The sequence below is a fragment of the Cyanistes caeruleus genome, chromosome 24 (assembly GCF_971803275.1).
Source record: "Cyanistes caeruleus chromosome 24, bCyaCae1.hap1.1, whole genome shotgun sequence".
NCBI lineage: Eukaryota > Metazoa > Chordata > Aves > Passeriformes > Paridae > Cyanistes > Cyanistes caeruleus.
Genome location: NC_141724.1, coordinates 2,990,323 through 3,017,332, shown reverse-complemented (window position 1 = coordinate 3,017,332; position 27,010 = coordinate 2,990,323). Strand labels below are relative to the sequence as shown.

Sequence of the window (27,010 nt, the reverse complement as noted above, 5' to 3'; positions counted from 1 at the left end):
GGCTCTTGGCAGCACCAAAACCAAGGAGCTAAAGGCACCGTGCCAGCGGTGCCATGCCCAGAGATGGAGCAGGCCTGGACCTGCTGCAGCAGAATGCCTCCCCAGGAGCGAATGGCTCAGCAGCCCCTCTCCAAAACCACAGAGATTTTCCATGTGCTGGCTCAGAGCAGTGATGGGATGCTGACACACGTGGAGTGAGGCAGGAACTTGCTCCCACAGCAAATGTGGGAATGGCGAGGCAGCGCTGACAGCCCCGGCGCCAGGCTGGGCACAGCCCAGGCAGCTCCAGCCCAGGGCTCCCCAAAATTGTGAGGGGAAACAGCGAGGGATGGAGCTGGAAAAGCCTCTGCCCTTTCCCATCCTGCTCTCACCCCTTTCACCTGAGGGCAGAGGAATTGGGAAACATCTGGAATCACAGCTTGGCTCTGGGAGGGAGGATGGGACAGCAGGTCCTGAGTGCCCGAGCAGGTGAGGGCTCTGAATCTGCCTGGTACCTGTCTCCACACAGCTCTGGGTGCACCCCTCCATCCCCCCAGAGCTCTGGGTGCACCCCTCCATCCCCCCAGAGCTCTGGGTGCACCCCTCCATCCCCCCAGAGCTCTGGGTGCACCCCTCCATCCCCCCAGAGCTCTGGGTGCACCCCTCCATCCCCCCAGAGCTCTGGGTGCCACTGGAGTCACCCCCACCACCCTGCTGGCTGCTGCCATCAGAACAAACCTGCTGCCAAGAAATCCCACACGGATGCAGCTCTGGGAGTTTAACAACAACCCCATGGAGCAACAGGGCTCTGCTGGGAGATCCAGCACCACGGGGTGTCCTACATCTCCCTCCAGATCTGAGCACCTCCCTTGCCAGTGGGGCTGGCAGTGGGAGCTGGGGTTTGCTGGGATGGGGTGGGGTCTGTCCCCAAGCCCAGGGACAGGGTGTCAAGGATGCCCAGAGGGGATCGGGGAGGACTGGGAGACATCAGCAGAGGGGCTGGAAAGCCTCCACAGCCTGTGTGAGCTCCTTTGGGCCAAGAAAACACAGAGCTGAAACCCACAAAACACAGCAGCGAGGGGCATGGGCTCGGAAAGGCAACCACGGGCAGGGCTCCCCCACTCCAGACCTGACTGCTCCTCCCTCAGGAAACCATCTCCATGGGCTGGGAGATGTTCTCAGCCTGTTTCTCAGCCTCCATGAGAAGGGGCAGGCTGGAGCCCGGCTCCTGCAGAGCCTGGCAGGGCCAGGCTGAGCTCCCCACAAGCCGCTCTGGCCATGAAGGGAAACACCGGGAGCAGCAGAAAGGAGTGAGGAAACGGCAGAATCTCTTTAAGACAAGCCCTAACCAAGGTGCAATCAATCAGGCTCAGAAATGAGCCTCTGGGGCCACTCACGGCCAGGACAGCTGTGACGTTACAAGCCCGGCTAGCGGAGCAGGGGAATGGGGGTTCTGTGTGCGGGGCTGGATGTGGCAGCAGGCACTGACCCCCCAAACCTCCTTCCTTACCCCTCCAGGGCAGGACACCCTGTCCTGGCACCACTCAGCCCCCGCTGTCCGAGGCAGAGCTGGGGGAGCTGGGGCCGGGGCTGGGCTCCAGGCCCGATGAGATGATTTAGTGAAATCTCTCCCCAGCTTTGGTTTTATGAATCATCGGCGGGGCCTCGCCAGCTGCCTGAGGCCGTTGTGCAATGTTTGATGTGGGCCTTGGCCAAACCTCGGGGAAGCCAACGGGAGCCTTTCCCTTCCCCAGCCCTTTGGAGCACGTCCTGGAAGCAGGGCTCCCTCCTGCATGGGGTGTCCTGAGGTGCTGAGGGGTGCCCTGGGGTGTTCTGAAGTGCTGAAAGGGTGCTGAGGGGTGTTCTGAAGTGCTGAAGGGTCTCCTGGGGTGCTCTGGTGTGTCCTGGGGTGCCCCAGGGTGCAGGGCTGTGCTCACAGAGCTCCTGTGCCTCCACACCTCTGCACAAGAAGCATCAGGAGGGTGACACAGCAATGGCTGGGCAGGGGACAAGGAGGAAAACCCAGCTGGAAATCCCTTCTCATCCCAAAGGAGCATCACCAGAGGTCTGGATGCCATCATCCACCCAAGCTTGTGGGCACTGCCAGCTCTGCACCCCTGGCTCCTGCTCACCTGGAGCTTCTGCAGCAGCACCACATCTGCGATCTTGTCCTTGTCCTGCTTGGTTTGCTTGGCCTTCCAGTACTGCTTCTGGGCAGAGTAGCGGTTCATGGGGCACACTTTGAAGAGGCAATCTGGGAACAGAGCAGAGCAGGGCCTGATGAGGCTGCAGCAGCCACCAGGGTGTCCCCAGCAGGGTCAATGTCACCGAGGGGCAGGGACACTCCTGGAACCCCTGGTCCCCCCATCCATGAGGGAGACACGGCGGGGACTGGTGGAGGTCACGTCACCGTGTGCTGGCCGCTGGACCGGCTTTAAATCAGGATAAATAACGAGTCCAGGAATTACTGCACTTCTTGGACTCGTGATTAAAAGTGCTCCCATCGGAAATGGCTGCGCTGTTTGGGAAGGAAAGCTTCAGGGGGGAGAAGGAGCTCTGATGGAGCCCAGCTGCACCAAAGGAGGAGAGGATCCCGGCGGGAAGGAGCCAGGCAGGAGGCTGGGACATGATCAGCCACCTCCACATCCCTTGTCACCCACGGGACACCCTGAGGCTGCAGAAGCTGTGGAAGGAGCCTGTGCTGGCCGTGCCATGGGGACACACACGTCCATCCCTCCGTGACCTGCATCACCAGCACTGGATGCTCCGAGCGCCCGCTCCGGAAATCTCTGTGTCAGCAGCTCTATTTCAAGATCCTAAAGGATGCACAAGATGCATCCCAGCTCCTCCAAACTCTCCCTGCACTGCAGATTGCCCCCATTCGCCTGTTTTCCCCCAGGATGGTGGGCGGGAAGTGCAGACATCCACAGCCAGGCTTCGGGAACTGAGGCAGGAGAGCAGATGTCTGGAGACAACGAGGCTCTCACATCTCCCAACCCCCTTCCTGGGCTGGAAGCTGCGCTGGGGCGAGGGCAGGAAGGGCTCTGCAGCCTGAATCGCCCTAATTATGCCTGAAATAGCAGCCCAGAAAGTTCAGACATAAAAAAGAAAATAAAAAAAAAAAAAAAAAAATAAATAAAAAGGTCCCTTCCCTGGCTGGCTGCGGGCCCGAGGCGCTGGCGAGCGCGTATTTATTTACCTGGGAGTGCCGCTGGGGCAGCACCGAGCGCGGTTCTCACCGGCCGGGGCCGCTGGGGCAGTGCCAGGTTTCACATTTGGTTTTCCAGCCCTGTTTGCCAGTGGCACATCCCGTGCCAAGCAGCCGGAGCTGCCCACGGGGCCGGAGCGGCCGTGCGCCCCCGCCCCGAGCTCCATCCAACTGCTAATTAGCGGGAAGGAGAAACCAGGGGGAGGTAAAAAAAACCCAGCGCAGAGACTCCCAAATGGCTGCGACACCGAGGCCTGGCTCCGAGCGTGCCCTGCCCCTGGGCTCAGCGCCGAGCCCGGTTTGGCAAGGAGGGAAACTGAGGCACAGCCAGGGTTGCATGCAGAAAATCTCCAGCACGGCTTGTGCTGGGGGATGGAGATTTTGGCACCTGGGCCAAAGATCTGCCAGATTTCTGAAAGACGGATTGGGGTGAAAAAGAAGGGAGGTGAAGGAAGGTCCTGCTCTAGCACTGCACAGAGGATGGTGTGGGGCTGACCTGCCAGGACCCAGGGAGGCCTGGGGGGCAAAACTTGCCACCCAGAACGGCTTTGGGGGCAAAACTTCCTACCCAGAGAGGCTTTGGGGGAAAAATTTCCAATCTACCAAGGTCTAGGGGGCAAAATTTCCAGGTGACTCCTTTGGGGAGCTAGGAGCTAGCAGTGGCACAGCTGAGGGTCCCGCTCCCCCCTTGCCTGGGAGGGTGGAAGCTTTTCCTGACATGCCTGAACTGGGCTGGGAAGAGCCTCGGCGGGAGGAGAAACCGCAAAAAGTAAAAAGCAAATAACTGAGAGGTGTCGAGCGTCTCTGCGAGGAGCCTCGGGCGGCAGAGCCGGGCAGGAACAGCTCCCAGGTGGGTTCTGGCATTTCCAAAGAACCGTTCGGAGCTGACCTCGGGAGGAGGGTCCTGTTTTCCCAGCGGGAAGCCCCGGCACGACCCGTGTGCGGCTCAGGATAGGGCAGGGTCCGGCCACAGGATGTGGGGACGGCGACAGTGCATGAAAATCCCCCGCAGCCTCTGGCCGGGGCTGCAGGGAACAGCCCCAGCCCGTTGTTTTCACCTCGCTGGAGGCGATGGCTATCGAGCAGGGAGAGCTCTACCTTTCCGGCCATTAAAACAACCGGCTGGATATCCTGATAGGGAGTGCAGCCGAAAAACCTGCGCCTGGAAAAGAGATTGAAGCCAGGCGCACGGCCAGGCAGGGGGACAGGGTGGCTGCTGCGTGGCCAGCCCCGGGTGGAAGTCTGGGAATGCAGCTGCACCGAGCTGGGGGATGCTGGAGATGCTGGATGGGTCGTTAACTCGACTCATGAATAAATTAATGGTGATAAGTCCCGTGGAGAGCCAGGTCGCTGCTTGTTGGGATCCTGAGAGAGTGGAAAAATTGATGTCTCGAGACATTTTGGGGTGTGGGGTGAAAGGAGGGTGGCCAAGGGATGAGGAGTGTTAAAATCACCTGAGAGAAAGGTGGAGGCACAAGGCAGAGCGGGGAAGCCATATTTAAAAAGTCTTATTTAAAAGAAGACATAAAACGACGACCAGGGGGGAATGAAAGGAGCAGCTGCCCTAAACCAACACAAATCCAACACCACAGTCACGGCTTTGGGCAGATTTCCCAGCTCTTCACTCCCTGGTTGTGCCATGCAGGCACTCAAATCCTGCCGGGACAGGGCCCTTCCCTGAGCGTGGAGCACCCTGAGCACCCGGGGCACTCAGGAACACGCCAGCACTCCCCAGCTGGGCACAGCACAGGGCAGGGCTGTGCCCCCCTGCCCATCCCTGCTGTGCATGCTCAGGGCCAGGACTGGCCCCAGTGCCGCTCACAGAGGGGTGGAACTGCCCCATTCTCACCTCGGAACTTCTTGGGGGGGTTGTCCAGGTCTCCGGCCGCCGGCTCCACCACGCACCGATCATCCACCAGCCTGAGGGGGACAAAAAGTGGGAGCAGGGTCAGGAGCAGCAGGATGGCAGCAGGGCTGAGTGTGCAGAGTGGTTGTGCCACTGTCACCTGGCCCAGAGCGACAGATCCAAAGCTGCACCTCGTGTTTTCCATTTGCCACCTGTAAATATTCTTCAGGAGCAGAACACCCCTTCCCTCGGTTCCCACTGCTTCCCCGGGTGTTTTCCATGCCGCTCCCTGGGCACACAGGGCTGGTACAGCAGTGAAGGACCAGGGGAGGTTTGTGGCAGTCACTCTGGGCCCTTTGCTCAGTGACCTGTGCCAGAGGGGACCCTGCCCTGTCCAGCTGAGCCCAGCTCCCCCCTGGCACACAGAGCTCTGCTGCTGCACCCTTAATCCAGCAAAAACGGGAGGAGTTCAGCTTCCATTCCCCAGTTCTCCTTCTCTGACTGGGAACTCTTCCCACCGGGACACGGAGGGTGCAGTGCTGTGGATGGAGGTGGCAGGGCCCCCCCAAACCCAGTTATTAATTATTATCTGATCAGAGCTGCAGGCTCTGCCCATCAGATCAAGGCTCCGTGTCTCCTCCCTGCCCACCTCCGTTTTCCCAGCGTTAAGCAAAATCCCTCGGGCTTGGCCTTGGCTGCTGGGGGCTGATTTGGGGATGGACGGAACGCTGCTTTTCAGAGTTACCGAGAAGAGCAAAGCAGAGCCCAGCAGGGGGATCTGCCCCGAGCACAGAGGGGCGAGCATCGCCCGAGGGGCTCCCTGTGCTGGGAGCTCCGTGCGAGGCTCCCGAGGGAACCGGGTGCTCCAGCAAGACAGGCTGTACCCGCTCGCCCGCTTTCCCCAGCCCTGGGAAGCCGGAGCAGCAGGAGAAACTCTGCTCCTGGCCGGGAGAGCGAGAGGGAAGCGTGTCCCCAGCTGCGGGGCGTGCGGGAGGATGCGGGAATGTGCCCGCAGTGCTCCCCAGGAGGGAGAATCCATGGTGGGACAGCTCTGTCCCTGGGACAGGGGGGCAGCAACAGCCTGGAGCAGCCAGCTGCGGCAAAGCGGAGCCTGAGCTGTCCCCGAGGGACTCTCGGTGTCCCCAACAAACCAAACAACCCGAAAATCGCTGGAGATTGATGCGCTGCTCTGCAAAGGGCTAAAAACCGGGCAGACCCATCCCACTCGCAGATCCATCCTCCTTCCCTCAGCCCAGCCGCTCTCTGGAGGAGGGGAGAATTCCTTTCTCTCGGCAGGGAGGAATTTGGCCTCGGTGCTGATGGATGGGGACCTCGGGGACCCCGGTGCTGCCGTGTCCTTGGTGAGGAGGCGTGGGCTGGCACCGGGCTCGGACACCCCTGTGCTCCTCACGGCTCCGGGGAGAACAGCCGCAGATTTCACATAAAGAGAGAAAAGCAATTTGCCTGGTGGCAGCAGAAGCTTCAAAGCCATTAACAAAGACCCGGAAGGTTGGAAAAACCCCAGAGCCACGGGCTGCGGCCGGACAGGGCCGCCCTGGTCTTGCAAACGCCCGTGGGCAGCAGCGCAGGGGGGTTGGCGCTGTCCAAACACCTTTTCCATGGGTCGTGACAGCAGGGAAGTAGCCAGGGACATTCCCAGATCCCTGCAGGGCACGGAGCCTTGGGAGGGCAAGGGAATAGGGAAAGGGGAAAAGCCAGAGCGGCTGCAGCAGCGCAGGGGACACGCAAAGCCCCAGCCCAGCCCCGGTGTCACTCGGGGGCAGTTTTGGTTTCTGTTCTGTTGTTTGGATGGGGGACAGGGCAGAACAAACCCTGGGAATGTGCCTGGGATCAAAAAGCACCGAGGGTTTAGGACACCAATCCATGGGCGGGGCTCAGGGAGTGAAGCGCTGACCCTCAGCACATCCCCAGCTCTCAGCAGCACCCAGAAAAGCTCCATTCATCTGGGCACTCTAAACCTGAAAACCCTCCACTCTTATTGCTGGAGGTCTCTGAGGAAGTGCCTGACCTGCCGGCTTTATTTTCAGCACTGAAGAAAAGAGCATGGGAGCTTCTGCCTCCCCTCGGCCCTGTCCCTGCATCCCCGGGCAGGATTAGAGACAGTGACCTGCCAGCCTGGAAGTCTTAATTAGTTAACGATCTCAAGGCACTTTCAGCATCTTTAATCCCAGGATTACGCGCTCGGCAGGAACGCCAAGTGTTCTTTGTATTAAACTGATACTCTGGGCGAGCATTCCTCAGTTAAAAAATTGCTGAAAATGAAAAAAAAAAAAAAAGGGGGATTCTGACAGAGTGGACATGAGTCACCTGGGAGGCTGCTGGGGCCGGGACACGCTCCCGCTAATAACCGGCATTCCCCCGCTGGGATGGGCCAGGGAAGCTCCCTAAAGAGCAGCGGGGCACCTTTTAATGGGAAAACGGTGTCCAAGCACAGGGAGGAGGATCCTGAGCGAGGCAGGAGGCGGGATGCACCCATGGAATGTCCTTTTGCCATTCCAAATCCCCCCCCGGGAGCAGGAGAGGAGGGATCCAGCACTGATGAGCCCCCTCAAGGCGCGGGCGAGCATCTGGCCGGCTCTTAGCCCTCGCCACGCTTCCAGCGGGGCTTCCCGGTGCTTCCAAATCCCGAGCACAAAGTGATTCCCTGGCTCGGCTCCAGCGCGTTTGGCCTCGTACGAGGCAGAGCCTTCCCCGAGGTCAGGGGGGAAGGAGCTCGTCCAGCGCTGCAGAATCCGGGGCAGTCGGACCCTCCCGACCCCTCCCCCGGCTGGAGCCCGCTGGGCTGCGCAAAAACCTTCCCCAGATGTGGCGCAGACGATGCCAAGGGGAGCTCTGGGAGAAGGGAAACCCCAACAGAGCCAGGAGAACCCCAATACAAAGCCCAGTGATCCCTGAGGTGAGGAAAAGGAGGAGGAGGAGGAGGGTGATGGGAGCTCGTTGATGGCAGTGCAGCCAACTCAGCCCCTCTGGCACCCGCAGGGTGGGCGCTGCCCCAGGGAGGAGAGGGGAAAGTGAGCGGGGCAGCCACAAAAATGCAGCTTTTTGGTGCTGTGCCGGTGCCAGGAGGGCTCGGACTCCTCCTCCTCCTCCCCCCGGCAGGGACGGGTTCATCCTGACCCTGCGGAGCTGCAGTTACCCTTTAACCAACTGCATCTCCCCGAGCTGCTCCACCCCGAAATCCACCTGCAACCACAGGTACAGGTGTTATTTCACCCAACTGGGTTTGTCACCGACCCTCCCCCTCTGCGAGTGCCCGTCCTGAGCCGCTGAAGGATTCTAGGAGCCTGGCAGGGATGGGGCAGCACAAAATCCTCCTGGGCAGCTTCCCGTGTCCCCAAAACCACTTCTGGTCACTCCAGTCTGTCCATGCCGAGCCCCAGCCCCCCAAGGGTCACTCCCAAGCTGCTGTGATCAGCCCTGAGCCGAGCTCTCCCTTCCCAGGGCGCTGCTTTGGGCTGGCTCGAACATTTCTGCTGGTTTGGGGATCTTGGCTCGGCATTCCCACCGAGCCTGAGCTCCACGCCCGTCCCGGGATGTTTTTCTTGCTCACGAGCAAACGCCCGCTGCACAGAGGGGGTGAAAGGGAGGGTTCGTGTCCGGGGGTCCCGACAGAGAGCTTCGGGGAGCGGAGGAGCCTCAGGGCTCCCCCCAGGGATGTCACAGCAGTCACCCGTAATGCGACACTGGTGAGCGGCACGGGGGGCACGCTCCGTGTCACCCCATGAAGGGAGGATCCCACTGCAGACCCCAGGCGATCCCACAGCCAGCCCCTCCACAAGGAAGGATGTCAGGAACGCTTCCGCAGGGCGCCCGCGTGGGCTGGCAGAGCTGTTTGCCTTGCAAATGAGCTCAGTAAGGTCCCTGTGGCAGGAGGAGCACTCTCGGTGAGTCACCTGGTCCCTTATCACAGGAGTGATTTAAGGTGCGGTTGGGTCTCCCAGGTCTCAGGGCACCAGGGAAAACAATTTTAGGAGGGAGGGGGGAAAGAACCTGCAGGAAGCAGAAGCCTGGGAAAGTGGGACTGCCCAGAGAGGATGTGCTGGGGCCAGGGAGAAGAGGCTCCCCGAGCCCTGCACTTCAGGTGCTTCTGAGGAAGTCTGGAAAAACACCTGTCAAAGAGGGGGATGTGAGGGCCAGAGCTGCAAAGGGATCAGAGCTCTGAAAAACCCACACATTTCTAACTGAGCCACTGGGATGTGTTCTGGGGAAAACCACCAGTGCTGGGTCCCTGCAGAGCCTCCTGCAGACCCCATTTCCCAGAGGCTGGAGGAGTGCTCAGCATCCCCTGCCCGGGGACAGCTCCAAGGAGACCTCTCCAAAAGCACCCGTGGGGATGCAGGAAGGGCTGGCACAGGCAGCAGGACCTGCTGCCCGACAGTGGCTGCACTCACGGGGATTCTGGGCACTGCTGCACCCCATTTCTGGGCAGGCAGGTAGAGAGAGCCGCGGTGGGCAGCAGCCCAGAGGCCGCGTGTGCCCGGCGGTGGGCGAGGGAACGCGTGTGGGCGCAGGTATGTGCGGCTCCGCTTCGGCACAGGCATGTGGGAGCAAGTGCATTCAGCACAGATTATAGAGCCGGGCAGCTCCTGCCCCAGGAATCCCATCCAAGTCAGCATTCCTGCCTGAGCTCAGCCTCTCCTACACGCAGCAGCGTGGGGCAGGAGCGCTGGCTTGGCCCCACATCCCCCCCAGCCCGGGGCTGCGGGCAAGCTTTGGGGTCCTGGGTCAGGGTAAGGGAAAACCCACCCGTGCCCCAGGGCGGTCCTGTCGGAGCCCTCCCTGTCACCCACGCTGTCCCCGCGCCGCCGGGAGAACATTCCCGCTGGGAGCAGGCCGGTGGATGCACAGGGGCTGCTCCAGCCCCACCGCTGCCTCGCACGGACACAGGAGTGACACGGGACAGGTCCCCAGGGTCTCCACTCCTGTCCCCAGGCAGGGCAGAGATCCCCGTCCCGTCCTGCCACATCCTCAGCCCGGAGCTGGCACTGCCCTGTCCCGCTGGCAGCGCTTGGTAGCCACGGGCAGCCCGGCTTGGTGACCCTGCAGCGATGCCCGCTGACCACCGGCTGTGTGGGACTCTGAGGGGACAGTGGCAGCCACCACTGCCCGTCCCCCTGGCTGCCCCCAGTCGCACTGGACAGGGCTGGGGGCACAGAACGACCCCGTGCCCAGGAGAGGCCGCGGCTGCCCGAGCTGTCACCCTCACATGTCCCCGTCCTCATCCCACCGACCCCTCACGCTGCCTAAACCGCCCAGCCCCTGGGAGGGGGGAAGCAGCTTCTGGCCAGGGGAAGGAGGGCTGAGGGTCCCTCCAGGGCCGCATCCTGCTCCTGACAGCAGCTGGAGCCGGGGACGAGCCCGGGGACACCGTGTCCCCCTGCCCGGCGCCTCTCCCCGTCCCCGCTGCAGCACCCGGAGCTTCCCGGCTCCTTTTGCCACCGCGCTCCGGCTCAGCACCCCCGTCCCGTCCCGGAATCACCGTCGGAGCCCCTCGCTCACCCCAAGGTGCTGATGAAGCCATTGACGGATCCCTCGGCGTACAGGGAGACGATGTCCCCGATGTGCAGGAAACTCGACATCTCATTCATGGTTACCCTGACCCGGCGCGGCGCCGCTTCCTCCTGCAGTCACCTTCCCGGGCCGAAATCCAGCATGGGCGAGCGGAGCCGGGGGGTCCCTGCTCCGGGGGGTGGCCGGAGGGGTCTCTGCTCCGCGGGAGGACGATCCCAGCCCGGCTCCTGCCGCCAGCAGCACCGGGAGCGGGACGGGAGCGGAGTCCCACGCACAAGTTTTACATGTGCCGGGCAGGAAGGGAGCCGGGCAGGGAGGGAGGAGGAAGACGAGGAGGAGGAGGAAGAAGAGGGGGCGGGGGATGAAGCTCAGCTAAGGGTCCGCATGGGCTGTGTCCGTCTGTCCGTGCCCCGTCGCGCACGGCTGCGCTACCTGCGGCCAATGCAGCGGGATCAGGAAGTCCCGCCGGCAGCAGCGTGCGGGGAGGGGACCCGGGGCCGCCCGGGACGGGGGGGGCGGCGAGAGGCCCCACCCCGCACCCGCCTCCCGTCGGGGGGGCCGGGGGTGCGGGGACTGCGATCCCCGGTGCCCGCGGGCAGCCCCGGCTCCGCTCCCCCGACTCGGCTCCGCGACCCCCGACCCCCGGCACGGAGCCCCCCCAGCCGCCCCTCGGGCCGCTCAGCACGGACCCCCCTCCCCATCCCGGGGGTCCTGCCCGCTTGGAACGGCCCCGGGCGCTCGGGGGGCCGCGGGGAGCCCCCCGCCCACCGCCCACCGCCCGCAGCCATCGGCAAAAGCCGGGCGCTGCCGCAGCCCCTTCCCAGTCCCGCACGGCCCCTCCCGTGGCGCCCCTTGGCTGCAGACCCTTCCTCAGGTGACACCCCGAGAGCCGCAGCTCCCCGTCCCTGTCCCGTCCCTGTCCCGTCCCTGTCCGGTCCCTGTCCCCGTCCCTGTCCCCGTCCCTGTCCCGTCCCTGTCCCATCCCTGTCCCGTCCCTGTCCCGTCCCTGTCCCCGTCCCTGTCCCGTCCCTGTCCGGTCCCTGTCCCATCCCTGTCCCCGTCCGTGTCCCATCCCTGTCCCCGTCCCTGTCCCCGTCCCTGTCCCGTCCCTGTCCCATCCCTGTCCCGTCCCTGTCCCCGTCCCTGTCCCTGTCCCGTCCCTGTCCCGTCCCTGTCCCTGTCCCGTCCCTGTCCCGTCCCTGTCCCGTCCCTGTCCCATCCCTGTCCCGTCCCTGTCCCGTCCCTGTCCCATCCCTGTCCCATCCCTGTCCGGTCCCTGTCCCGTCCCTGTCCCTTCGGCCGGCGCGTTCCAGGATCCCGCAGCAGGGAGAGCCCCAGCTGAGGCCAAGGCAGCTCTCGGTGGATTTTTCTGCCCCAGGCGAGCGCCTGCGGCTCCCCGAAGCCCAGGTGGCTCCTGCCAGCTCGCCGCTCCCAGCAGGGCCAGCTCGCACCTGCTTTGCCTCTCACCTGCGCTGTCCCCTCCTGTCCCCGCAGCGGTGCCAAACCTCACATCCTCCGCCTCGGTGACACCCCGAGAGCGGCACAGGGCTCACCCAGCACCCAAAATGCCACAGCCAGGCAGGAAGGAGAGACCCTCACCCCCTTCTCCAGAGCCCACCCTGTCCCTGCACTCCTTTAAGGAGATTTCCCAACACCTCCAGGCTGGCCCAGCTGCTCTGGGCTCCCAAATTAACACTGGTGGGAAAGGACCACGTCCTCAGAGCATCTTCTGGACAGCACAAGCGACCCAGTTCTTCACTTTAATTAAAACTTGCCTGCTGTAAAAACAATATCGGAAGGGAAAAAAAAAAAAAAGAAAAAGCAGCATGATGCTTTTCTCATTTATTTCCCTCCTGTCCTCTTTTCTCGCAAACAAACACAGGTTTTGGGAATATAAACCTTGCCCTAAATAGTGATTTTTAATTTTTTTTTTCTTTCCACTAGGAAACGAACAGGTCCCCTGGCAGAACAAAGGGGAAAAAAAAATTAGCGCAATTCCTCTGGGGGGGAGATGCGAATCCAGGTCCATCAGGATTAGCTTCGTTTTCAGCACAGGACAAATTTAGAAGCCTTTATCTCAGGGCAACAGAGGGGGAAAAGAGAAGATCATGAGAATAAAAAAAATAACCTCGCTGCTTTTAGAAGCAAATGAAGGTTTCACAACAGGAGCTCAAGGAAAGCCCCAAGGACCCAAAAACCAAAACTTCATGCCCAAATCAGCTGCTCTGAGCACAGACATGAGCAGTGCCGCAGCTCAGGGGCACCGTGGCTGTGCCATGCCAGTGCCACTGGCCTCACCAGGCATGGCTGGGCAAGGAAAACCCTCTGGAAGTGTAAAAAAACCCCTGGTACTAAACAAACAGGCACCTGGCCTGGTTTCTGCCACTCAGGAGGACTGGGAACAGCAGGACAGAGCTTCTGGAAGCCTCCATCCCACCCATGGCACCACTGGAGTGGTGACAGTGCCCAGCCCACGCCCAGGGCTGAATGTCCCAGCTCAGCTGAGGGTGGAGAACCCAAAATATCACAGGGGTGTCACTCTGAACCCTGGGAACTGTGGCACAACATCCCTAAATCCTCCCTGGATGGGGCTGGGATGTTTGAAACCCTCTCCATCCTCCAGCCCAGGACAGGACAGCTCTGTCCTTGTGGGGACACAAACAGGGACCCCCAGAACTGTGGGATTGGTGACAGCTCTGTCCTTGTGGGGACACAAACAGGGACCCCCAGCACCCTGGGATTGGTGACAGCCCTGTTCTTGTGGGGACATAAACAGGGACCCCCCAGCAGGTCACCAAGGTTTGTCCCCACATGAGCAGCAGCATGGGCAGGTGGCTTCAAAGAGAAAAATGAATTTTCCCTGGGGCTCAGTGGCTCTCAGCTGAGTGTGGCTGTGCCACCCTGCGTGTCCCCACTCTGCTCAGGGTACCTCAGATGCTCCCACCTGCAGGGACACTCCGGGCTCAGAGCCCCTGGGGAGCTGCCAACAGCCTGCAGTGCTCAGGTGAGGGGGAGCCCTGGCCATGGGGATGCTCCTGGTGGCCACCTTGCCATGCCAGTGCTGGCCCAGGCCCTGGGGAGACAGAGGAGTTAAAAATAAGAACATTTCCTTCCTTACCCCCTACTTTAAGCTGTGTGATAAATAAAAACTGGGAGTTTCTGCCTCCCGGAGAGGAAGCGGCTGCGAGGAGGCTGCCAGTGAGTCAGGCCAGCAGAAATCATCCCTATTCCTGAGGCACAGCCTCCATCCCATCCCTGGCAGGGCCGGGAGCCACATTCCTTTCTCATGCTGAAATTGCTCCTTTGAAGGAGCTGCAGGGTCCCCTCCCTGCCCCAGGCCCCCGCCCTGCCCGCGGGATGCTCCCTTGGCAAAGCTCCCCTTTACCTGCCCCCCTTCCCACGGGGAGCCTGGCAGGGAGCATTCCCTGCACTGGGATGGGGCTGGATTCCCAGAACAGATCACTCGGGGTTCTGTCCTCACCCCCAAAGCTCCAGGGGAGCCCACTTGGAGCTCAGGTTTGTCCAGATGCCTTGGGAGCAAACCCGTGCAGATGCAGGGGGTGGAGCAGGTGTGGTGGCTGGGGAGGGCAGGTGGGTGCTGGTGCCCAAACAGCTTCCAGCACCCTGCCAGGGACCCCTGTGGCCTCTGGTCCCTTCAGGAATCCCAAATCAAGGCCGGCAACTCAAGGGTGAAACCACTTGGAAGAGGAAGAAGGAGAAAAACAACTGTGGTTGCCTTTGTTTGAGGAGGAGGGAGGGAGACACTCGGTCCCTTGTGCCGGGCAGAGCTGGGAGCGAGAGGGCTCTGCTGAGGGTCAGGCAGAGAAGGGGGGTTCTTGGGCCAGGAGGAGAATTTGTCCCCTCATCCTGCTGGCTCTGGGTGCTCCCTGACCCTGCTGCTGCCCCCAGACCCTGCACAAAGCCTGTGCGGAGCCTTTCACGCTGCTGCCTCCTCCTCCCACCCCGGAGAGAAGCAGCATCGGGGCTGGGATGGATGAAACCAGGACTGACCCCAGGCCAAAAACAAAAGGGTTGTTTCAATCCCATTTCTTCTGAGTGAGGATTTCAGAGCCCAGAACAGCTACCACCGAACAAAATTGCTCCTTCTGCGCAGAAGATCCGCAGGAACGAGGGTGAGACCCCAAATCTGCTCTGAGCCGCAAACCCAAACCTCCCCCTGCAGCAGCTGCTTGAAAGGCACCCCAAGGTCTGTGGGGGAAGGGCTGAGCCCCCTCGGGTGACTTCATTAACGAGGAGGAGACGGGAGCAGCTCCCTCCTGCCCGTCCCATCTGTGCCCCGGCTGGCTCCGGCGGCGGCTGTGCCAGGGCTCCCGCGGGAGCACCGCGCTCCCCTGAAATAGCTCTCAGACTGGATGACTTTGGCCCACATCCTCAAAGGTGTTGAGGCTCCGGGTTACCTCGGAGCACCCACGCACCCCCAGCGGGGGCAGGAGGAGGCCTGGCAAGGAGGCGAAGCTCGGGGCCACCTCACGGTGCCCTGGTGGATCTGGGAGAGGGAAAATCAGAGGAATAAAGGGTAAATTCCTCAAACCCCACACTTCTCCTTGCCCACCTTGCTCTCCATGCATCCAAACCCATCCTGCTCCAAGCAGGAGCTGAGAAATGAGAAGGAAACCCTCCCCCCTCCCCTTTCCTCCCACTCTCCCTCCTGGGAAGGGTTAAACGATGCTGGCGTGGAAGACACTTTGTACTTGGATTTAAAAATACAGCCAAAGCCCCGGTGGCCCAGCGCCATGCAAGGCACAGGTATATTTCCACACTCGAGCCAATAACCTTCCCCGAGGGAAATTTAGGCTTTTTATGATTAAAAGGGGAAAAAATAATAGTGGGGAATTAAATATAGTACAGAGCACGAGAACAATTAGCAGTTGCTGTTAGCGACACCGGGCCAAGTTTGGGACAAGCGCCGCGGTCGTGTGGGAGCAGCGGGGTTGGGGACAGCCAGCGGGTGACACGGGACTTGGCTGCGGCACGGAGGGATGCTCGGGCCAAGGCTGCTGGCTCTCGGGGGCCTCTGCTCGCCCCAGACCCCTGGGAGGAGACTGCAGGGCCCGGCCACACCTCACGGGCAGGGGTTTTTCTCCCTTGGCTTTATCGAAAGCAAATGGCAGTGTTTGCACAGGCTTGTAACTCCCCTAATAAGCAAACACGGGTTAATTGGGGGGTGGAGCAGGGGCTGGGGCTGCCAGCTGTACCCTCAGCCCTGGCCAGGATGGGTGAGGGAAGAGCCCTGTCCCTCATTTCCCATCCCTTCCCAAGTGGTTTTGCAATGCCTGGCCCTCCTGGCTCTGACCTGGACCTCAGGTGTCACCTGAGGCCACCTTCAAAATGCTCCACGACTCTGTGCCAGATCGGCTGCTCTTTGCCTGTTTCAGCTGTGCCCTTGTGGGAGCAGCACTGACAGCCTCACTGGCTCAACCCCACACAATTTCTATCCCAGGAAAATCTCCTTTATTCACCCAAGGCCTTCTCTTGCACATCAGAGCAGGACCCAGAGCAGGCCGGTCCCTTCAGTGCTGGACAGGCCTGAGAGCAGCCTGGAGGAGTGGAAGGTGTCCCACAGCAGGAGGAGGAATGGGATGAGCTCCCAACCCAAACCTGTCTGGGATTCTATGACAAACAGGCAGATTTTCCAAGCAGCTCCAGTGGCCCCGGGCAGCGCTGGAATCAGATCCCACAGCGTGCCCAGCCCCTAAAGAACCCCAAAGGGCTCCAGCACAGCCCCTGCTCCAGCAGCCAGGCACTGCCTCTCCTCCAGCAGCTCCTTGCAGATGGATTGCTGGCCCAAGCCGCGTTTCCTCTGCTCCCAAGCGGCCACGCCGGCCCTCTCATGTGGCCTGTGGTCAGCACACAGCCGTGAATGAAGGCACATCTTATCAGAGCCTGGCAGGAAACGCGCTCCGGCTCCAGCCCGGGCACGCAGCCCACGGTGCCCTGCCAGCACCAGGCTCCATCCCAGCCTGAGCTGGGCTTTGGGGATGCTGTGCCAGGCAGATTTGAAGCAGGGGGTACAACAGTGAAGCTCATCTTGGGGGTGGTCTGCTCTGAAAGGGCTCACGGGAACGTCACAGAGAGAAGGGACGGAGCCAGCCCTGCCCTGGCTCCATTTCTCCCAGTAAAATCCCACATAAAATGGCTGAGCTGTGGTTTCTCCCATCCTCGCTGGCGTTTTGAGGCAAGTTAGTGCCAATCAGCCTAATTACAGCCCTCTCTGAGCAAACCACACGCCTTCCTTCCTGCTGAGTGACAGGCTGGGAACCAAGTGGCCCAGAGCCTGCTGCCTCCCTGGCTGGGCCAGGCCACCGCCTCTGTCACACCGGGCATGTCCCTGAGGGCTGGGGGGACAGGCAGAGGCTGCTCCCCTTGGCACGGGGTGCACACACCCTGCCTGGGCTCCTCTGGGTCATGATGCCAGGAAAGGGGTGCCAGGCTGGAGTGTGGCTGCTCCTGCTTGGATGTCACCAGGGATACTCAAGGCAAAGCTGGAAGGGACCCTGTGCCCTGCTGGAGCTCCATCCCAGCACAGCCAGGAGTGCCCCAGGCACGCTGCACATCCTGCTGGTGTGGGATCATGGATGGGTTGGGTTGGGTGGATCTTAAATCCCATCCCATTCCACCCCCTGCCGTGGCAGGGACACTTTCCGCTGTCCCAGGGTGCTCCAAGCCCTGTCCAAGCTGGCTTTGGGCACTTCCAGGGATCCAGGGGCAGCCACAGCTGATCTGGGCACTCTGTGCCAGGGCCTCCCCACCCTCAGAGGCAAGAATTCCTTCCATATTATTCCTTCTGTGTACATATTCCATCACCTCAAACTGGGGACTGGGTGTGGAGTAACAAAGCCTCATCAAACGCGTTTCCACCCTCAGGGGGTGGCTGTCCCTCCCAGGTGAGGAAAATCCTCACTCCCAAACTCAGGTGAAGGAAATCCTCACTCCCAAATCCAAGTGAGAGGAATTCTCACCCCCAAACCCAGCTGAGGGAAATCCTCACCCCCATGGCCAGGTGAGAGGAATCCTGACTCCCAAGTACATCCCATCGTGCTGTAGGGTGAGGCCAAGCTGGGTGCAAACCCCAGCAGCGATGGATAAACCCTCCCAGCGTGTCCAAACCCCGCTGGGGAGGAAACAACCCTTGCAGCCCCGGGAGGATGGGCAATGGCCAGCCTGGTTTTGAGGCAGGGGCAGCACAGGGGTTGCTGGCTCCCGGGGAAGGCCGGGCCATCATCCCGGACATCACCGGCTCAGATGAGTCACGCTGTGCCAGGGCGGTTCTCCAGCAGCTTCCAGCAGCGCGGAGCAAGGCGCTGAACAAAGCCCCGGCTCCCTGTTTGCTGGAGAGGGAAGAGTTAGTCATGTTCGCATTAGTCACTGCAGCCGGGACAAGGGACCGAGGGACAGCGCGGGGTGGGAGCGACTCTTTATAGACTTCGCATGTAAATCAATCGCGAGCTTGTGGCGATGCCATAAACCAGGACAGGCACAGGCAGAGGGGGAAGAGCCAGAGCTGGGAAGAATTTACACCCGGGAAAGAAAAATGGGAATCGCACAAAGGCTTTATTCTGTGGGGCTTTTAGGATGATAGGTGACATTACAGTGTATTTCATATCCCATCAGCAGACCCCAAAGCTGTTTGCTGTGCTGAGCAGGGCTGGATGTGTGGATGCAGCAGCTGGGGATGGCCCATCCCTGGAAATATTCCAGGACAGGTTGGACAGACCTTAAAGATCCCTCAGTTCCATCCTCTGCCATGGACCAGGACACCTTCCATCACTCCAGCTTGCTCCAACCTCCCCTGGAACACTCCCAGGGATGAAATAGGTGCATCTGGAGCCTACAAAGGGATTAAAGTCATTCCCAAATGTAAAGTAGGAATGATATCTGTCTGGAAAAGCAGCCCTAGCTTCCACTGCAGCCGTGGCAGAAGCGCTCAGCCCATGACAGGAGAATTTCCTACCCATGGCTCCTCGGCCGCCTGTGCCAGAGCTTGAATCATTTCTGTCTTCGAGGCAGAAAGTCAGAGGATTTCCTTAAAAATAGAGCCTTTGTTTGGCAAATATTTCTCCCATCTGCTCCAGGGCTGTGATTGCCCTTTGTTGATTTGATGAGGGTCCCTTCCTCAGCCCGGGCACAGAGGGGACCCCATGGCCTGTCTGAGCTGCCAGGGCAGGGAGGAACTGCTGCCTGTGTCAGAGCCCAGGTTTGGTGTGTCAGAAATACCAGGCTACATCCTTAGCGGTTTGGAATTTGGGGCACAGATCGTGGAGCTGTTCTGTGCTTTTAGAGCACCTGAAAAAAAAACCAGGATCTGAGGCTGGAGGCGACCGCCTGGAGCCTCCCGGCCCCATCATCCTACAAATGGGTCATAATAAAAAATAAATTAGTGTGAGTCCACAGAAAGCAGCAGAGCTCTAGCGCTTTCACAGGCTGAGGATCCCCATGAATATTTCATTTAAAATATTCTCCTCTGCTGGCTCGGATCACTGGAATATCCGAGCGGCTCACATTTGTAATGCAACTTTACAGCAGCTTCATGAGCCCTGTGAATCTCAGCCTGGACGTTATTCCAGGCCTTTCTTTCCCTCCATGTTGGTGCAGCATCCTGCATGGAGAAGGCCACGAGTGGGGCTTTGTGGAGCTGCTGGAGGTGCAGCAGGAGCAGGACGAGCCTGTGTGATTCAGGGCAAGGCTGCAGTGAGGAGCAGGGTGATGGAAATGGGATCCAGCCACCCCACCAGCCCACCTCCGCAGCTGGGAGAGCTCTCCAGCGCCAGATCCTGGTTTTCCATCAGTGCAGGGGAAGCCAGTGAGGCTGGCCGAGGCTTTTCATCAACCACGGTCCGTGAGCAGCTTCCCCTTTTCTCGTAGCACGGCGCTGTTTGTAAACAACCACCTTAAAACACCGCCAGCAGGACGTGGCACCGGCACGTGAAGCTGCCAGGGTGACAAGCGTGACCTCAGAGGGCACAGCCCGGCCAAGGCATTTCTGCTTCCCACGGGGACGCTGTGGAAAGGCCTGGCCGCCCCTGCCAGGCTCATCTCAGCAGATGACACCGGCTGCTTCCCCTCGAGGTGCCCAGAACACCCAAAGGAGCTGCCCTGCAGTGACTCAGCCAGGTCAAACCCTTCCTCCCAACACCTCTGTGGTGTTTGACACTTGCCCTGGCAGAGGCTGAGCGCTAATAATAATCCCCACATTTTCTGCAGCCCTCAGCTTCGGGAAATCTCGGGCGGTTTTGCACAGCGCTGGAGTCTATTTGGAGCTCAAGGCTCCTAAGGATGTGTCAAGGACGGAGAGTTTTGGTACCCAGGAAGGCATCACGGGAAGGGGCTGTTGCCAGGACAGCTCTGCTAAACCACACCAGCAGGAAAACAATGCTCTGTGAATTTGCCACTGTTGGGTTGAGGTTGAACATCCTGGGGGTGACCAGGGTGTGCATCTCTGTCACAGCCCTGGTTTCAGGCTGCCCAGGGCAGTTCGGGTGCTGCACCTCTGATCTGTGATGCTCCCCAGGGATGGGCTGGAGCACAAGACAGCTGGGAGAGCATCCAGCAGCTCATGGCGTTACCAAACTCTGTCCCCGCACCTGGAGCAGGTGCCCAACCCCCGGGCAGGCCCCGGGACAGCTCCAAAGCAGCTCTGGGGCGCTCCAGGGGGAAGCCCGGGGAGCGCTGGAGCGTTGAGCGCAGGCTTTGTCCCGGCAGGTCGGCTGGGTGTGCGCTTCCTGGCATACAATTCCCAGATTAGCAGGAGCCGTGCTGCCAGCAGCTCCTCTGGCCCGTGACCACAGCACTGGGAATGCTCTGAGGTCACCCAGAGCCCGGCGCTGCCCAGCCAGGGCATGGCTGGGGTGAGCGTTTGGGCACGGCACGCTCTGTCTGCACCCCAGGGAAGGTGAAAATGCGTCTCATAAAGGTTTGGATTGGGAGGGATCCTAAAAAACGTCTTGTTCTGCCCTCTGCCACGGGCAGGGACATCTTCCACTATCCCAGGTAGTTCCAAACCCTGTCCAGCCCAGCCTTGGACACTTCCAGGGATGAGGCAGCCACAGCTTCTCCAGCCCATGGGGACAGGAACCGACCCCTCTCACAAATCTCTGTAAGGCTTTAACCCCACGGGGTGGAGATCAGCCAGGCTGATCCCACTGATCCTTCTGCAGTGTGGGAGGGACAGAGGCCTCTTCTTACCATGAAATTAATGAATAACGCCCTTAAAAGCCACAGAGAATAAATAATAAAAAAGCTGGAGGGAGGAAGGGTTGGGAAAGGAGGAAAAATAATTCAACACAGAGCTTTTTAATAAGGAAAAGGGAATAATCAAGAGGGAGAAGCGAGAACGTTTTAGTCACACTAAATGCTTCATGTAAAAAAAAAATAAAATAATAAAAAATTCCAACCAAAAGCAGTCCGTGGCTGTCGAGGCGGGGGGAGACTCGAAGGTCTAAAGTGGAAAGCAGAAAGGGAAACTCGGTATTTTCGTTAAGCCGAGGGAAAAGAAGAGGCAGGAGCTGGAGCCGAGGGCCGGCCGGTGCCGGGGTGGGGAGCGAGGCAGCAGCAGCAGCGATCCCGGCTCCGGGGGGGGCTGGAACATGGGGAGCCGCTCCCCGCCTCTCCCAGGGGCTGCATCCGGGCAGGGAGCGAGGGAAGGAGCGAGCGGCACCGAGCCCCAGCCCCGCTGCCCACCGGGGCTGCCCCGGGCACACCAGGGATGCTCAGCTGGGTCCCCGCCGGGCTCCGGCCCCTTTTCCTGCCTGGGACAAGCTGGACACCAGCGATTCCCAGAGCTGCGGCTTTTATCTGTGAATCGGGATCTGTTCCCCGCACACACCCCCGGGGCTGAAAGGAGCCTCTGTGAGGCTCAGGGAGGGAGGGTTCACGCCGTGAAGAACCCCCGGAGCTCCGGCTGCTTGCCAAAGCCTGCCCTGCCCAGGCGCCGCGGAGCGGGGCACGGAGGGAGAATCACTGGGCGAAACCCCCGGAGACCCCCGGGCTCCGCTTCCCGCTGGTGTCGGGGAGCTCCCCCCACCCTGGATGCAGCGATTGAGGACACGAGAACGCGTCTGGTCCTTGCAGGAGGGAGAAGCCGGGAGCTGAGGGCCCCCAGGCACAGAGCCCCCTCCCCACCTCCAGGCGGGCTCTTCCTGTGCACGGAGCGAAGGAAGTCGCTTTTTCCTCTCTCCCGGGCTGTCCCTGAATGCAGGAGGAGCGCGCTGGTGGCTGAGGGCAGCCAGGCTCGGCAATTCCCCACGGGAATGCAGGGTTTCCATAACCAGCGGGATGTTCCTCCCCAAAGCCCCCGTCAGCCTGAAATTCAGAGGCGTTTACAAGTCCGGCACTGACCCATGAGGTGCTTTGGAGGGGAGGATCTGCTGTGCAACCCCTCGCAGGAGAGGGGAAACTGAGGCAGGGAGTGCTGCTCCAACCTTCTCACAGAGGAGGCTCCAAACTGGGCTCATTTCATTAAAAAAGCGCGACTGAAACGTGCTGGGTTTGTCTGCAGGAGGCTCCAGCTTTTCTGAAAGGGATTTATGGACCTGACACTGCAAATTTGAAGCTCAGGTAGGGCCACAATGAGTTGGTGGAAGAAGCAGAAATGAGCTGGTGGAAGAGGCACAAATGCAGCTGTGACCAGGGCACACCGTGGTGACAGCACAGCGCCCTGAGAGATGTCCCAGGTCACAGCTCCAGTGGTGTTTTTCCCTCCCAGACTCACCTCAGCCTTTTCCAGAGGTTCCACCTGATCCCAGCTGTGCCCAGCTTCTCCCAAAGCAGCCAAAAGCTTCTGCTACTCCATCCAGGGAGATGGAGGGGGGAGAGAGACCCATCAGAGACAGGCAGGGTGAGGAAAAGCACATTTGGAGTGGCATTCCCAGCCTGTCCTCCCAGCTGGAACCCACCCAGACACCGAGGGACTGCTTGGCCACATCACCACAGACCTGCAGGACCTTCCAGGCTTGTCCCAAGCCTCCTCCCTGCACTCACCCTGCTGGATCCCAAGGATCTGGGGGCCTTTCCAGGCTGCTGAGCCTCAGGACTCCCAGCTTCGATTTCCTACCTGAGTGGATTTTTCAGCCCTCCCACAGCCTCCTCCGCCTTCCCGTGTTTGTACAGCAGATTATCAAAGGTGGATTTGTCAGGAATTTTGTCTTAAGCAGCCTGGCAGCTCTTCCAACGCCTGGAAAACAGGAGCTGGCTGTGCTGGCTGTTCTGGACTCCCAAACACAGCGTGATTAACGCCCAGCTCACTCCAGGAGCTGTTACAGCAACCAGGCCTGGACCTGGCGGGGTTTTTTAATCAAGTTGATAAATTTGCTGCGTGCGAGAAGCACTTTGCTTTGCCCAAAGCCTCATGTTCTGTGCTCCTGCAGAGCCCAGAGGCAGCACAGGGTGACTTGGCTGGTATCCCTGGTGTGGGAATACAGGTGGGACCACAGGAAAGGTGCCCTGTCCCACTCCGGACCCCCAGAAGGAGCCAGGAGGAAACTCTGGGACAAACCTGACCAACAACAGGGGTTTGCTGGGTGGGGGTTTTTACCATTCTGGGACTTGCTGAGGGTGCAGGAGGTAAATTCACCCCCACAAAAAAACCCCTGGGAAACCTCTGTGACCCGTGCAGAGCCGCTCTCTCGCTGTCCCATGGCTCTGTCCCCCGGTGCCCGCAGCCCGGAGCCAGCGGCGGCTGCGGCTCCCAGGCGGGTTAGCCCGGCTCAGCTCGGCTCGGTGGGAAGTCGGAGAGTGCCACCTGGTGCTCCGAGGAGATCCAGAACCGCAGAATTCTCGGATGGCTTGGGTTGGAATGGACCTTAAAGCTCATCCAGGGCCACCCCTGCCATGGAAGGGACACCTCCCAGGTACTCCCACTGTCCCAGGGTGCTCCAACCTTGTCCTTGGACACTTCCAGGGATCCAGGGGCAGCCCCAGCTGCTCTGGGCACCCTGTGCCAGGGCCTCCCCACCCTCACAGGGAGGAATTTCTACTAAAATCCTGTCTAACCCTGCCCCCTGGCAGTTTATTTCTCTCCTGGCTCACCTCCTGGCCAGCAGCACATCCCAGGGGTTTGCAGGGCCAGCAGCAGCCCCACTCAGAAGTGACTCCTCCTCCCTTCCCATCACACTTCCCAGGGCAGGAGCCTGCAGCAGTGGAAAAAAAATCGGGAAGAGATGATGTCAGTGCTGACAAAGTGTCTCTGTACAACAGCTCGGTTCTGATGTAACTGATAGCAGCAGCTGAGCTGGGGAAAAGAACCCTTTCCCTGTGCCCCCACTGGGCCATTTTATCAGCCAGAGCTCCTGGAATGCTCCGTGGCACAGAGCACATGTCCCCTGGCACCGAGAGCAAACTGAGCCAAGCAGTCCCTAAAGCGAAGGGTTGTCCACTGCTGACCAGCAGCATCCCAAGATTATTTCCTCCTTGCCTGGGAAGTGCCATGGAGGGATGGAAGAACCTCCAGGACACCCCTGGCAGGCCACAGCCCCTTGGCAGGGCAGAGTTAGGATCAGTTTTGCTCGTGGTTCCGCATCCTTACATTTTTCCCGTGGCCTGGGGGTGCTGGGAGCCTCCTCAGCAGCATTCCCCACTCTCCACATCCTCTCACCAACCTCATTTGGAGCCCTTTGCTGTCTGCTGGCATTCCAGAACCTCTTCCCTGGGGACATCTCTGCTTTTGGGGGCCTTGCACCTTCACCTGCTGATCAAAACAAGCCCCAAAAAAACCAACAGTGACTCTCCCGAGCTGTCACCTCCCCTCCCTTGTGTGGGAATTGAACTTCTCTCAGGAGCTGCTGAGAGAGGATCCCATGCCAGCTCCAGATATTCCAAAGCTGAGGGACTCATTCCAGGCATGCTGGACGCTGAATGTGGGGGTGCCTCAGCCTCCCACACCCCCTGGGTGTTTTCCATGTCCAGTTACTCCTCAGGACTCATCCCCACAGCCACCAGCCCTAAAGGGGGATGAGGGATTTCCCTTCCCTCTGAGCCCTCCCCTCACCTTCCAGGAGCTGCTGCTTCTCCCATTCAGCATCGGAGTCCACGGAGAGCATTGGCTCGGGGCTGGCAACTCCTTCCCCATCGGCACCCGGAGCTGCTGGGAGCCCATTCCTGTGAGAACAGCACAGCCACAGGGGTCTGGATGAGGCCACAACAGCAGAGTGTCCATCCTGCCCCTCCAGCAGCAATGGCACAGCTGGGCATGGTCCCATCCCCTGCCTGGAGAGGCCACTGGCTGCCAAGGGCCAGAACTGGGGGCTCTGGAAGATTCCACAGCCCCCAGGAACCCCCCCAGGCACCTTTGGGGAGGTGGGAATGGCACAGGCAGAGGTGGGAGTGGAGCTGCCAGTTGTGGGTACAGGATGTCCCAACTGGGGCCTCACTGGGGACACTGGGCTCAGGTCAAACTTTTAAGGAAGTCAGGGGAAAACTGGATTTTATAACATTCAACCAAGCAGCCTCCTGCCAACCCCCAACTTTTTGGGATCAGCTGCAGCCCAGCAGGCTCCTCCCTGTCCCTCCAGAGCTGGAGGAGGACACACTCGCTTCAAGGGGACACTGCAGCCAGCTGGGCTTGTGACCCTGTGTCACCCCCGCCCCAGCTCTTACATCCGCAGAGCTTTGCCTCTGGAATATCCCGGTGGGGCCGTCCCCTCCTGGCTGCCTGCTGCCTGCTGGGCTCTGTGGCTGTCCCCCAGCAGCTCCTGGTCACTGGTGCTGAGCACCAGGCAGCCTCTGATGCTGAGCTCCTCCAGCTTCCCCAGCAGTGACTCCATGCTCTCCCTGCTGGCACCATCCCAGCGCTGCCCTGGGTGGCTGCAGCCCTCAGCTGCCCCCAGCTCCTCCTCCCGGGGCTGCCGTGTCCCCCACAGGCTCCCCAGCAGCCCCCAAAGCCCCCTGAGGAGCTGGAGAGGGGACGGACAGCAGGGAGCCCAAGTGGCCAGGTGGCTTTTCCCCTGGCCATCCTCCCAGTGCTCCCAGTTTGGGGGCTTCCCTGGGCTGCTGCACCCCTCAGCTGGCCCCAGCTCCTCCACTCTGGGCTTCTGTGTCCACCATGGGACTCTCAAGAGCCCCCTGAAGAGCTGGAGCAGGGAGGGCTGCCTGGGAGCCAGGGTGACCACCGGGGTGGCCATTGGGGTGGCCATCGGTGCCAGTGAGCGGCTCAAACGGACACAACGGACACAAACTGCCCTGAGCCTCAGCCCTGAGCAGTGCCAGGGGCTGGGACAGGGCTGAGGACAGCACAGAGGGGACAGGACTCTGAGAGGGGGACACAGGCACAGCTGGGAGTGGGGGGAGAACAGAGGTGAAGCCTCCCCAAAACCAACAGCTCAACCCTTGCCCCATTGCCACCTCTGCTGGGGCCAAGCCCCGAGATTCCCCCCAGCTCGGGAGGAGGGAGCAAGGGCAAGCTTGGGGAAGCTCCTCCAGCAGCCAAAGGCCAAAGGGAGGAGATAAAACCTCCTGCAAAGTGGCAGTGGCTTCCTGCCACTCTTGTCACCACTGTGTCACCCTGCCAGGGCACACACCAGCATCTGCTCCTCCCTTGGGCCCTCGGGCCCTATCCCAGGGGTGTTTTCCCCCAGCTGAAGCCCCGGGCAGGGCAGGATTTCCCCACAGCCTCCCTGTGGCTGCAGTGACTCGGGACAAAGCTGCTCCAGGCTCCCTGTGAGGCGCTGCTGGAGCTCAGCTCTGCTGTGCCCTGGGACTTTCCCCCTGCCCAGCCTTGCCTCGGGAGCTGCTTGGGTGCAGAATGGTTGTTTTTATGCTCAAAACCCCTCATCTAAAAGTGCTGCATCATCCTGGTTCCTCCAACCCAAGACTCTCCCACCTTCCAGCTGCAGCCTTGTGTTCCCGTCCCGCGGCAGCACCGGGAGCAGCGCAGCTCCTGCCCATGGGGAGAGGTCTCACCTCGGGCTGGCACCTCAGCAGGGCTGGGGATGCACAGCCGAGCACAGCTCTCTTTCCCAGTGCCTCTTCCCAGCCCTTTTCTCATCCCCAGCACAGATTTAGATGCCACCAAGCACGTTCTAAAATGCCACAAGGATCCCAAATCCAGTGTCTCCATCCCCACATTTCCACCAGCAAATTTCCTTTTTTTGATTTCCCCACCAGCCAAAGGAGCTGCTGGAAGGAGGAGCTGGTGAAAGCCGGGAACATTTCACACCAGCAGCCGGGGTGGCAGAGCCAGCTGGGAATTGTTGATTCCACATCCCCAGGGCTCTGCAGCAGCACGGGCTGGCTGCTCGGTGGAGCTGCAGGATTTACATCTCCTGGATGCTTCCTTCCCACCTTGATGTCCATTCTGGCCAGTCCCATACAGAGCTGGTCCTTCCCAAGCAGTTTCCCGTTATCTCCAAGCCTCTCATTTGGCAGACACCAAGGGTCCCCACAAACTCTGCACTCACAGTTGTCCAACAATCCCACACGATTTGTTTTCCACA

General features: G+C 60.5%; 2 protein-coding genes across 18 annotated transcripts in view; both read right to left on the bottom strand.

The window, feature by feature from the left end:
- Positions 1–11,068, bottom strand: part of ITPR3 (inositol 1,4,5-trisphosphate receptor type 3) — a 36,368-nt gene extending 25,300 nt beyond the window's left edge. Inside the window, exons 1-3 of the mRNA XM_086861748.1 lie at positions 10,554–11,068; positions 5,037–5,107; positions 2,112–2,233 (exon numbers count right to left, since the gene is read on the bottom strand). Coding sequence (XP_086717874.1) covers positions 2,112–2,233; positions 5,037–5,107; positions 10,554–10,642 — 282 coding nt within the window. The 5' untranslated portion in view covers positions 10,643–11,068. The remainder of the gene's footprint in view (positions 1–2,111; positions 2,234–5,036; positions 5,108–10,553) is intronic.
- Positions 11,069–20,860: 9,792 nt separating this feature from the next.
- On the bottom strand, positions 20,861–25,747 carry LOC111939825 (uncharacterized). Of its 17 annotated transcripts, none has more exons than XR_015278984.1 (8): positions 25,176–25,747; positions 24,568–24,677; positions 24,179–24,267; positions 23,610–23,710; positions 22,636–22,755; positions 22,294–22,365; positions 22,004–22,178; positions 20,861–21,884 (listed from the first exon to the last, which is right to left on the bottom strand). XR_015278984.1 is itself a non-coding variant. In XM_086861752.1 (5 exons), exons 1-5 carry the CDS (start codon positions 25,709–25,711, stop codon positions 22,728–22,730), a joined length of 864 nt encoding a protein of 287 aa, XP_086717878.1. In that variant the 5' UTR covers positions 25,712–25,747; the 3' UTR covers positions 20,861–22,727. The 17 variants fall into 17 exon arrangements, 3 of the variants coding, with proteins under 3 accessions (XP_086717878.1, XP_086717879.1, XP_023798005.2); XR_015278988.1 differs by having other exon boundaries at positions 22,004–22,120; XR_015278992.1 differs by having other exon boundaries at positions 22,004–22,120; positions 24,179–24,264; positions 25,176–25,743.
- Positions 25,748–27,010: the final 1,263 nt, after the last annotated feature.